General features: G+C 35.8%; 1 protein-coding gene across 1 annotated transcript; it reads left to right on the top strand.

The window, feature by feature from the left end:
* The first annotated feature begins 963 nt into the window (after positions 1 to 963).
* LOC141601972 (uncharacterized) lies at positions 964 to 3156 on the top strand. The gene is made up of 2 exons (XM_074422280.1): positions 964 to 1263; positions 3052 to 3156. The coding sequence occupies exons 1-2, from the start codon at positions 964 to 966 to the stop codon at positions 3154 to 3156; spliced, it is 405 nt and encodes a 134-aa protein (XP_074278381.1).
* The last annotated feature ends 9608 nt before the right edge of the window (positions 3157 to 12764 follow it).

The raw sequence follows: 12764 nt of genomic DNA, 5'->3' as shown, positions 1-12764 counted from the left end.
AAGTAATAGTTTGGCACCTTACTAGGCTAAGATAGAGGAATTGGAAAAGTATTTCACTATATCCATTTACCCAGAGAAGAGAATCAATTCGCCGATGCTCAGTCTAAGTTGGCAGCCTTGGTTAACATCCCAGATCATATAGACAGCATGCCACTATGTGTCGAACGAAGATCGGCACCATCATACATAAATGAGATTAATGACACTGAGGAAGATGAGATCGAACCTTGGTACACATCAATCTTGAAATTCAAAGACACATGAGAATACCTTGACAACCTCGATGCTTGGGGAAAGTGAGCATTACGGATGCTCTCGACCTAGTCTGTCGAGGCTAATGGAGGGCAACTATACAAAAATACCGCGCAAGGTGTCTTATTGCGATGTATTGATCAAAAGACAGCCGACAAAGTCATGGAGGAGGTTTATGACGGGAAATGTGGACCCCACATGAATGCTCACATGTTGACTCGTAAGATCATGAGACTTGGTTATTACTGGACCACAATGGAAGCAAATTGCCGACATTATTTTCGACATTGCCGCAATTGCCAGATATTTGCAAATGTACAACATGTACCACCCTCTATGCTATATACCATGACATCACCTTGGCCTTTTTCAACCTGGGGGATCGACATTATAGAAAAGGTCAACCCTTTTGGGTCAGGAGGACATTGTTCCATTTTGGTCGCAATCGACTACTTCACGAAGTGGGCAGAAGCCAAGTCTTATAAAGTGCTAAAAGCAAAGCAAGTAGAACAGTTCATTCAAAATGAGATCATTTGTCGATATGGGATACCCCACGAATTCATCTGTGATAACAGGACCCATTTCTAAGCTGAAACGGAGATTATACTCGAAAAGTATAAAATCAAGCACCATAATTCATCACCATACAGGCCACAGACAAATGGGTCTGTAGAAACTACCAATAAAAAACTTATAGCCATTTTGAGGAAAATGTCTGATAACTATAAAGATTGGCCATTGAATATACCCTTTGCCTTGTGGGGATATAGAACTTCAACCAGAACAGCCACGGGGGCAACTCCGTACTACTTGGTTTATGGGATGGAGGCAGTTCAACCCATAGAACTAGAGGTACCATCCTTAAGGATATTACTTGAGAGCCAAGTTCCAGAAGGAGATTGGGTCCAAGCTAGATATGACTCTTTGGTTTTACTGGATGAACGACGCTTGAACCCGTTGTATCAGGTTCAACTCTATCAGAAAAGGATAGAAATGGCTTTTAATAAGAAGGTGAAACCTAGAAAAATCAAATAAGGAGATTTGGTGTTGAAATCAGTTCGTGCACTACTGCCACTCGACCCGAGGGGTAAATTTAAACCAAATTGGGCAGGCCCGTATTTGGTGAAAAGAATTCTGATAGGAGGAGCGGTTCGACTGACTGATCTATATGGAAACGACTTTTCAAATGCTACAAATCTGGACCAGTTGAAAAAATACTATCCCTAAAGACCTCGTTCTCAAATGTTATGAAATAAAATTCGGATTGCATTTGTATTTGAGTCTAGTTTCAAAGTTTGACATTCATTGTCTCTGTATTATGAATTATGAACTACGAACCCGGTTTGATTTTGTTGAAAAGAAGATATGTAGGCAACTCTTTAAAAGGGTACAACCGAAAAAATGTAATTCTAAATGCAAAACTGGGAACTTCTAATAAATAATATTTCCTTTATTTATTTCAATAATTCCGGGCGAAGCCCATAGTGTCTAAACCATCTAATAATAATAAAACATAATATAATAGCTACCTATCCCTCATATAGCCGAGTCATGTAAACCATCACGAGACTAAGTCTCACCCATCTTCACTCTAGCCCGTTTCTTTAGAGGAACTGCACTTTCTTCACGCGGGCCCAGTCCGTCTTTTGCACTTGGTCGGGGACCCAACCTCTTAGCCAATGTCGGCCCTATCATCAGCCTTTACCCCCAATCTTTTCCAAACACTTGAGACCTTAGGATCATCTTTAGGGTTTTTATCAGTTTTGGGTTCAGAGTCGGACGCAGTTAATTTCATTTCAAAGAATGCTCGATTTTTGAGGCTTTCCGCATAGTACTTCCAGTCTACAACATCATCCTTATAAAGTTTCCTTCTAATTTCGGGGGAAGTTTCTTTGACCTATTTTAAGTATGAAGGAGACACCCATGTCGAGGGAATTAGCTTGGGCAGGCGCCATAAGGTCCTGCTGTGCCAGGCATAGAGCCACGCCTGGCAACGAGAGTGAGTGAGGTTGAAGGGCAGTCCTGGGGCGGGTTCCATCAAGGGAATCACTTGTGGCCGGCCAATTTGTCGAAGAACACGGTCCGGATAAATATAGATAGGGTGATCCAAACCCAATTGAGGAATGTCTTGTCTTATAAGCATCCCTTGCGCGGATTTTTGTTGTCACATTTCGAAAGTCGGAACGGCTAATTTACATTTCTACCCTTATCAAGTCAAAATGTTTGAGTTAAAACCCGTACACACTTACGGCTTTTTATTTTTATTTTTGTTCGAAGGTAGCGGGTTCGCTCACGTCAATCATGAGTCTCATCCTTTTGTCGCATTTCAAAATGCAAATTGAGTCTACCCTATCCTTTCCCTTTTGAAAATCGGGATTTCAAAAACTTTTTTCAAAGATCGATGACCATGTCCATTTTCAAAATGTTTATCCGGGTCAATGACCCATTTTCATTTCCATTTTCAAAATTTCCATTTTCATTTCTATTTTCAAATGTCTATCCGGGTCGATGACCCATTTTCAAATCCAATTTCAAAATGCTTATCCGGGTCGATAGCCCATTTTCAAATACTTTTTCAAGGATCGATGATCCAAATAGTAATACATCCCCAGCATGAAAATATTTTTCAAAATTCAGGCCTAAGGCCCATTTCAAAAATGGTTGTTTCAAATCCAAGCTTCTGGTCGATGACTCAGTTTATCAAATTATTTCAACTTTCAAAGATCGATGATCTAAATATGTGCTTATACGATAATATGATTATTATTGTATTTGTTTTCCATATTTCGAATGTAACAGGAAATGCTTCAACTGGGGGCTCTAAAGGCTTCGCCTTTAGACCCATTGCAACTGGGGGCTCTGAAGCCGTTGGCTTCAGAGACCATTATCAAAATCAACGGATGAAATCCACAATCCAAATCAAATCAAATTCAAATCGATCCAATTCAATACAAAGTGGAGGAACTCCACAACTGAAATCAAAGTTTTGAAGGAATGGTAACCTCATTTGGAAAACCCCATTCCATTTTGGGCATAGAATAGTAGAATCCATGCCAGCACTGTCGAACTATGATACGGGTTTGATTCCGTCACAACGGATACGTAGGCGCCTAAGGATAAGGATAAACTCACCACCTTTTCAATGGGTCGATGACCACCGATGATTAATCCCCAGCGAAGCTTCAGGCATGATCTCTTATTATGGCTGGCGAGCTTATATACGCAAGTCTAATGGACTATAAACGACCCACGGAATCCTCAGGTCGAGAGGGACCTGGGGTATACTTCGACTTTCGCCCTGTCCAAGCCTCAGTCAAAGTGGGGGCTCTGTAGATACCTGTATCCGTCGATATTGGAATTTATAGAAAACCCGACAAACGCCCGATGATGATAGGACGACATGTATTCACTAGTTGGCATTGTCACTATTTGGGTTCGTTTTACGATGTAGAATGGGCGTCATCGATGAAGCAATTTATTAATGATATTTAATTTAAACGTTTTAATTCTTTTTTAATTTAATTGATGTTTAAATTAAAAGTTTTAATTCAATTATTTTGAATTTATTTTCTCAAGTTTGTTTTATTGAAAATAAAATAAATATTGGATATGAAAAATCATTTTATGAGTGTATTTGATTTGAAAAATCATTTATTTTAATGTGTTATTTGATTTGAAAAATCGATTTCGAGAGTTGAAAACGTGTTTTAATCACACATTTTGGAGCTCGATTATAGCTAGGTTTTTTAGCCCGTTTTCTTTACAAATTGGCACGAATCTCGAGTATACTAACCAACCAAGGTTTCTACCCATCCAACCCCAGTTCGAACCCCCATACCCACGTCCCAATGTCGTCCCAAACATCCCCCAACATAGCCCAACTCCTTCCCTTACCCGTGTTTGCATAGTCCATCGAAAGCCCTTCTAAACCGACTCAAACTTGGTCCACACCCACAACCCATCACCAGCAACCCGTGCTCCAATTTACCCACAACAACCCAGCAACTAGCCCACCTCAAAACACTTCCACAAGTCCATCCAAAACAGGTCCCAAACAACACGACACAAACAGCCCCTGTTTTCGTTCAGCTCAAACCCGAGTCAAAAACCTACTCCAAACACCTACTAAACCCGTGCCCTTTAATCCTAAACCATACCCTAGTATCCTACCTATATTACCCTAGGTTAACCACCAATAAAACCCCTCGTAAAACCCTAAAACCCCACGAAATAGCTGCTGGACAGCAGCTATGCGCAGAGCAACCCGTCTGCCTCTCCCCTCTTAAACCCTACTTTAACTCACTATAAATACCTCCCCTCTAACATACATCCATACCTCTAATCTCTGCACATATCTTACTGCCATTAACAAGCCTCAACCCCCATAAATGAACCCTAGTTGCCTCTCAAAACCCTCGACAATACTGACATACAAAATTGAGAATCAGTTTGTGTGTCCTCCTTTCAACCCTTCGTTCATCCATCAAACCTCCATTAAAACTCGAGTTTTGTTAAATTTAACAACGGGCCTGGGCCGCACCCAAATGGAGGAAAAGAGTCCACATACAACAGGCCCAAGAGGGTTCCACTCTAAAACCAATTGGCGATAGAGGTAGTAGCCCCTTGGCGGCATGGGGCTACTCCCTCTATTGCCAATTTGTTTTAGAGTGGAACCCTCTTGGGCCTACGTTTTGGACTCTTTCTCCTCCGTTTGGGTGCGGCCCAGGCCCGTTATTGAATTTAACAAGTTTCTTGCTCCTAATTAACCATATAACATAAGTCTACACCTTATATAAAGATTCACGAGCCAAATGAACCTTGAGAGCACACGAATCCCCTCGAAAAACATAGTGTCATACACTCTGTTTTCGCGGCTTTTCCTGTCTGTCCAGTTCTATTTGTGCTCGTTTTTCGTGAACAATACCTTAGAACGAGCTTGTTTTGTTTTAATATATATGTTCTACTCTCTTTCTAGTTTTCAAAACATCTTTCAAATCTAATTTTCATCGAGAAACGAGTGAGAAATTGCAGTTTGAAAGTTGTTGTCCAGGTTTACCAAAAAACGTGTTGTTGTTTTGTTGCTTCGTCGACGACGGCCCCTCGAGATAAAATCTATGATCGATTACGACCCAAGACAGTGTCAACGATACATGTAGGTTGAAGGTGCATAAAAATCTCTCCTTTCTCCCTTTTAATTCCGTCTTTTAATTATGTTTATTACATCGGATTATTATCGTATAAATTGTTAATTATGAAATAATTAGTATAGATACGAGTATGAGTTAAAGTGCTAATTTGAAAATCCGCGTTTACTTGAGTTGGGGAAAGAAAGCCGCTAGATTGGTCGGTCGTTTCCCCTTCTCATTTACATATCCTCGTATTCAGATTCGGACAGAAGTAAACCAACTAATTTGTTTTAATAAACGATGTTTATTGTATCTTGTTGTTGTTGAATGAAGGAGAACGGGATTAGTAGTATGGATGTGCCGATGGATGGACTTTGTATGTTAGATTTGTCTTCTTTTAGGATAAGAATTATTATATGTTTATCGCATGACGAGTTTAACATGTTTGATTGATTTAATTGATTTTATCTTGTTTAAATTAGTTTGATTTGAGCATGATGATTGAATTTATGAACTACACTTGTCTTAATTTTTTAAAGTTTATGTCTTTGATTATTAAAGCATGTTAATTTGATTATCTTATCATGTTTTATTTAATTAATTCACATGTTTGTTAATCTATCTTACTCTAAAGAGTAAGAATATCTCTTTCCTTCCTCTCTTTGTTTGTTTCTTGCTAGAATAGCTAAATGAACTTCATATGCTAAAATAACTTTGATAAGTTAAATACATTAAATCGACATAGAATGAAATTCACATGTTAAGGTTTAAAACAATGATTGCATACTCGCATGAGATACATATCCAAAATAGCCATCGTTTTATTTAGTAAAGACCGTTATTAAAATAAACTTCCCAGCACGTAATCTCACAAGAACTTAAAATCTCTACAATTTGGTTTCTAAATTCCATTTAAAAATTTAGTGGCGACTCTTTCAAAATCAAAAGTGTTTAGTATGAAATAAAGACATAAAGTGGATGTAAATTCCCTTGTCCTAATGACATAATGAGGCAGAATTCCCGTCTCTCGCGCATATTCAGAAGTTTTTCGATGATCTTGGATGGACTACTATAAAGAGGAGGCAAGAATGATGACCAAGAATGATAGGAATAAAGAGTATATGAAGGCATCATAGGCGTAAAAGCAAGGGAAGAAGGTCTGATCCTCAACCCGCTCCAGTCGAAGGTAACCCGCTCGAGTCAAGTTCAACCCGCTCGAGTTGGTGCCCAGAACTACCTCCCACGGATCCCCTTTGAAACGTGCAAGGCTCTATTCGACACTTAAGCTTATTTACTAATCTACCCTTGCTTAAACCTAATGTTGTACCTACTATATAAACTCCATTTGTAATAATCAAGAAATTATGTCCTCTAAGTGGGAATCAAGTTCTCAAACAAACTTAGATCTAGTTTTGTACTTGAAGAATTCTTGGGTTTGTATTGAGGAATTGATGACTCTCCACCATTAATCAAAGGTTTCTTCTATTTTTCTTCCATTTCCATTGTTCATCTCAAGTTATTTACATTGGATCTCTTGGGTATGTATTTGAAGACTAAGTGACAAGTCTCCATCTTTATTCAAGGATTCTTCTTTGTTTATGTTCATCTTTACTTTCCAAGTTGGTAACCTTCTTAATCCCTCTTTATTTACTTGTTAATCTCTTATTTTATTACCTTGCTTAATCATCATGTTCAATTGTGTTGTGATGTTTGACACCATTGCTAGCATATTAATCATGATGTGTAGTGAGTAGTCTCTTAGCTAGGGTTGGATTAGGGGAGTAATTATGGGATAGATATATGCTTAATGAGTTCATATGAATGCTTGCTTATTGTACTTTCAACTTATGCACATGTTATGTTTGATGAAATGCTTGATTGACAACCTAGCATGATTCTCTTATCTTTTCAACAAGACTTGTAAGGTATAAGCTAACTCAAGGCTTGTTAGACCATGCATATAGTTGAATAGGGAGAATTAACTCGTTGTAGGTGTTGTAAAGTTGTGACCGACTCGGCTCCGAGACCCAAAACTCTCTAGGAATTGTAAGATACTCCCTCCATTTTTTTATTTGACGTTTTAGGGTTTAGCACAATAATTAAGAAATTGTTTAGAAAATAAACTGTTTAGAAAATAGTAATAATATTAATTAGAGGGCATTAACTACCTTAAAAATTGAAAAGGCAAACTAGTTGTGCTTATATTACGTGCTCATCATAAATATTTGCATTAAATATATCCTCTCTCATCTTATAACTCTCCAATCACATGGTTTAGAATAAAAAAAATGAAAAACTGCACTCATTAAATGAATTATGGGAAATTGGGTGTAGTAATGGTGTGGAAATTTGTAAAACGACAAGTAAAGTGAAAAAAAAAAAATTGTAAAACGTCAAATAATCAAACATGGAGGGAGTATAAGCTAACTCGATTCCAACAATAATAATTGCCTGCATCTATGTGACCCATTTATGATATCTTACCATGATTCCCCTGTGATCCCATGATCCTCTAGTGTCTTTTACCATTTGTTTACATCCTTTACTTTGTTGCTTGTTTTACCTTTCTTTGCTATTTATTGCTTTCATTAGTTTAGAACCATCAACTCAAATCAATTATGACAAACCTAGTGCAACTACAATTAGATTGAACAATTCGAATACAACCGTCCTTTGGGTTCGACTCCGACTTACTTGCTATGCTAGTAGTTGGATATAAATGTGTTTGATGGCAGATAACGACCCGTCGCATCAGGTGGATTAAAATAAGAATGAGGGACTTAGGATGGATTATTCCTATTTAATAACCAAATTTAAAAAGGGTTAATTAAATTGGAAAAAACTTTAAAAGAAAAAAAAGAGTGAATAAAAGTAGAATGTGGGAAATATTATTTTAATTTGGGTTTTTTTATAACTATTACCTTTATACTACACTGTTTTAAGAACTACTACCAAAATAATTTTCGTTTAAAAACTAGTACTACCAATAAGTTTGATTTTTTTTTAAAAACACTACCAAATCTCATCAAAATCCAATAAAACACAATCTTACCCATTTATTTTTGAATTTCCATCTTAAATACTAAATTTTATCCCTTTAACTAGTTACTTTGATAAAGTTTAAGCAAATTGTTTTTTACCTTAGATAGGTGAATTAGGTGAAGCTAGGTTAAAGTGATTTTGCCTCAAAATGATTGGCAAACGGTAGTGTTGGTAGTGTTAAAGGAATAAAAAGTAAACTTAATATGAAAATTCAAAAATAATGGCCGAGATTGAGTTTTATTGAGGTTTGGATGAGACTTATTAGTGTTTTTTTTTAAAAAAAAAAAAACAAACATACTAGGAGTAGTTTTTAAAGGAAAATTATTTTGAGAGTAGTTCTTAAGACAGTATAGTACAAATGTAGTAATTATCAAAACCCTTTTAATTTTAACTCTTAATATTTTAAATTAATCTTAAATATATTTGAAAAAACATATAAAAAATAATATGCCCTCCCTTCAACTTTAACCTCCCTATTTACCTTTTCACGCATGTTATTTCACATTTTATATAGTTATTATCTTTCATTATTTATTTAAAAAATTATGAAAGTTTGATATTTTTAATGATTAATCGAATTAAATAAGATTCCGTATTACTATATTTTCTCTTATATATTGGAAAGAAATTAGAATATTTCATCCACTTATAAATTATGTATAAAAAGTAGATGGGTAGGTTGGAGTTGAATGGAGAGAATTTGATAATACACCATTCGCTCCTATCAATATTTATTTAGTTTGAAATTCTACTAAAAAAAAGTAAAGGATAAATAACTGTCATGGAAACATAGAAAACTGTAAATTTTATGTACGTATTCAAGAATCATTCATAATATATATTTTTAATAAAATAAATGTCAACTTATGAAAAATAATTGTAGAAAAGACGGGTTGCTCATACGCCAAGTGTTGGGAGGACACCGAAGAGTTAAGAGTAAGTTTATCAACAAGATTTTTTTTCAATTTTAAAACTCTACCACATCTTTTTTTTTTTTTTTTGGGAAAATGTAAGCTTTCATTAATAAGATCAAAATATCCCATTACATACTATATGAGGCATGAATCATAGATAAGTAGCCTTTACTCCTCATAATTTGTTCTAACTAATTTAGGACTTTAGCATTGTTACACCTTGGTTTACATAATCCTAATCTCATTATGACCTCTATTTTTATACGTTCAACCGGCATATCAAGCCCCATCAACAAGCCTTTAACCGTACATTGATTTCGACAGTACCACAAATGGTACATTAAACAAGCCAGAATTAAAGCAATAGTCTGTTTCCTGCACGCTGATCTCTGCCTCTATCTCAGCAACCATTCAATGCAATCCTGAGTAGGAAGCTGCACCTGACACCATAAAGAAACCAATTTCAAACATCTCATGCTGTATTCACAGCCAAAGAACAGATGTCCACGACTTTCCTCCTTAGCGTCACACATGAAGCACCAATTCTGAGTAATGATATTCATCCTAAGCATTCAATATTGTGTTAAAAGCCTTTTTTGCACAATCAACCAGATACAGAAATATTGTTTAGGAATAAGCCACCTATTTCTCACCCTGGCATACCAGTCAACCTGCTCAGTATCAGGCACCAACCACTTGTATCCAATGCTTACAGAATAAGGCAATTCTATCATGCTCCAAGTCTGTCAAATATATAATGTTTTAAAGAGTTCTTCACCTGGCATATTTCCTCCATGCCCGGCTAGTACAGACAGTAGGCTTATAGTCTTTCCATGGCACACTCTTGATATATACGGAATGAACCCAACGCACCCAGAGGTCAACCTTAGTTGCAACCCACCAGACGTATTTACCTATTGCAGCTATATTCCAAGCATGAAAATGTTTAATTCCCAACCCTCCTTGATGTCTAGGCTTGCAAATTGTGTCCCAAGATACCAAAGGGGGCTCTCTTTCTTCTCATTTCTATGCCTAATGAATGATCTACAAATGGCTTCAATCTTATCAATCACAGCTTTGGGAAGAATAAAAATTCGTGCCCAAAAGCTATGTAAAGAGCTAAGTTTAGATTTAATGAGTACTAGTCTCCCTGGATAGGAAGGTTTCCTAGCTCCCAAAGCATTGACTCTATCAATTATCCTCTCAACTAAGCAAGAACAGTCCATGATAGAGAGTCTTTTTTGGTGACACATTTACTCCCATGTACTTAAATGGTATAGTTCCCCTTTTCATACCAGTGGCCAACTCAACTTCTCTTATTAGTTGTTCACCTATTCCATTAAAATAGGTATTGGATTTTCCCCTGTTCATTATAAAGCCAGAAGCCTTAGAGAAGTATTCAAATGAATTTATCATTAGCTTTATAGATACTCTTTCCCCTTTGCAGAACATAATTAAATCATCTGCAAAGCATGGATGAGATATCTTTATTCTTTTGCACAGAGGGTGAAACCTAAAATTCTTATGCTGTTGCACCACCTCAATTATTCTGCTTAGATAGTCCAAATAGAGGGTAAAGATCAGAGGAGACAATGGATGTCCCTGCCTTAAACCCCTATTTCCCTTGAAGAACCCAAAACTTCCCTATTCAAAGAAATAGAGTAAGAGCGAGTAGATATACATTGCATCAGGATGTTCACTATCTGAGTAGGGAAGCCAACTATATTAAGCATATCTTCAACAAAGGACCACTCTACTGAAGCATAGGCTTTCTGAAGGTCCAGTTTCATCAACACCCTAGGTGAACATGACTTACTCTTATATAACTTGACCAGGTCTTTGTTGGAGCTTGTGTCCTCCACAAATTAGTGTGATAACATTTGTAAATCTCTTACAGGTTCACAAGGGTATACTTCGTATATTTAATCAGTTGATTAACGTTTACCTAATAACGGTTGGCTTGCTAGAAAGTTTGACGTTATTATCATACAGATGGTGGTGATCAACTGGTCCCTAAAGGTCACACCTATAGGATGTGTTTGAGAAATATGGTTATAGAAATATAATCATATTGATGCCCAAAATGACTAAAAAGTTAGTCAATGTGTTGATGAGATAATTATTTAATGAAAAATAAATAATATTAGTTGAGACGAATTAACTGTCAATTCGTAAATTAAATATAATAAGTTATATTTAATTAAATATATGTAATGTTAGCTTGGACGAATTAATCTGTTAATTCGTAATTAAATATAATCAGTTATATTTAATATCAACAAGATGAGTGTGTCATAGTGGTAATAGTGAGGGTACACATACCAAGAGGTCATGGGTTCGATCCTCACTAGATGACAATTCAACACATTTTATATATTTTTGGAAAGACCAAAAATAAGGAGATATACTCCTTATTTCGGTCAGTTGGGACGAGATTAGGAAAGATATTATTCTTTCCTAATTGACTCCATAATTCGGTCAGTATAAGAAAGAAAGGGAGAGAATGATTCTACCCTAATTCTTTTCTTGACCTAGCCTCTCTCTCTCATCATAAAAAAACACAAAACAACTAAATTTTACAGAAAATTTTAGATCGATTCTAGCACAATCAATAGGGCATATCTCATATCGTCTTGGGTGCAACTGATAGGCGAATATCAATTTTGATATTGTTCTTAAGCCAATTTTGCTAGGACCGAAGGTTAATTCTGAATCCTTTATACTTTGTTTATGTATTTTGTTTATGACTTTTGATCATCACTGTTAAATTCGTTATAATCCTTCAATATAAAGGGAAGTATACAGATTATTTCCCACAAGTGGTATCAGAGCACTAGGCCACGAATTTTGATTTTGATGATTTTCATAAATTTTGTATGTAAACATTGACATATTTCCCAAAAAAAAAAAAAAAAATCGGCTGAAATTTTTTTTGGCCGTGAGTTTTCTTAATTCGGCCTGTTTTTTTTTTTCCCTTCGTTTTTCTTTTGCTTGATGATTTATTTCCAATTTCCTTATATCATATCATTGTTTTAACCAGTTAAAATCATCATATGAAGAATTGGTAGATTTTGATTTAATGCAGATTTAAGTTAAAATGCAAATATAATCGTCATGTTGATGATATAAGAACTTGTTTTTGCTATATAGTTTTAGCATATCAGATTAATCATGCTTGTTAATTCACTTGCTAAACCATGTTCTATTAGCAACTGTAAACTTTGTTCTTCATCAATCTTTGTATTAGGGCTTTATGCCGCAAAAGGAAAATAATTTTGACGGCTCAATTTTTTTTAGGGTTGCCGTGAAAAAAAACTGGTTTTGGGTTATTTTTTTTTAAATTGCCGAATCAAAAAAAAAGGGGAAAGTTTTTTTTTGTTTTTTGCCCAAATGCCGTATAATTTTTTTTTGGGCAGTTTTTATTTTTCCA

The sequence above is a fragment of the Silene latifolia genome, chromosome 9 (assembly GCF_048544455.1).
Source record: "Silene latifolia isolate original U9 population chromosome 9, ASM4854445v1, whole genome shotgun sequence".
NCBI classification, from domain to species: domain Eukaryota; kingdom Viridiplantae; phylum Streptophyta; class Magnoliopsida; order Caryophyllales; family Caryophyllaceae; genus Silene; species Silene latifolia.
Note: the sequence above shows the minus strand (reverse complement) of the source record. Positions and strands in the feature narration are given on the sequence as shown.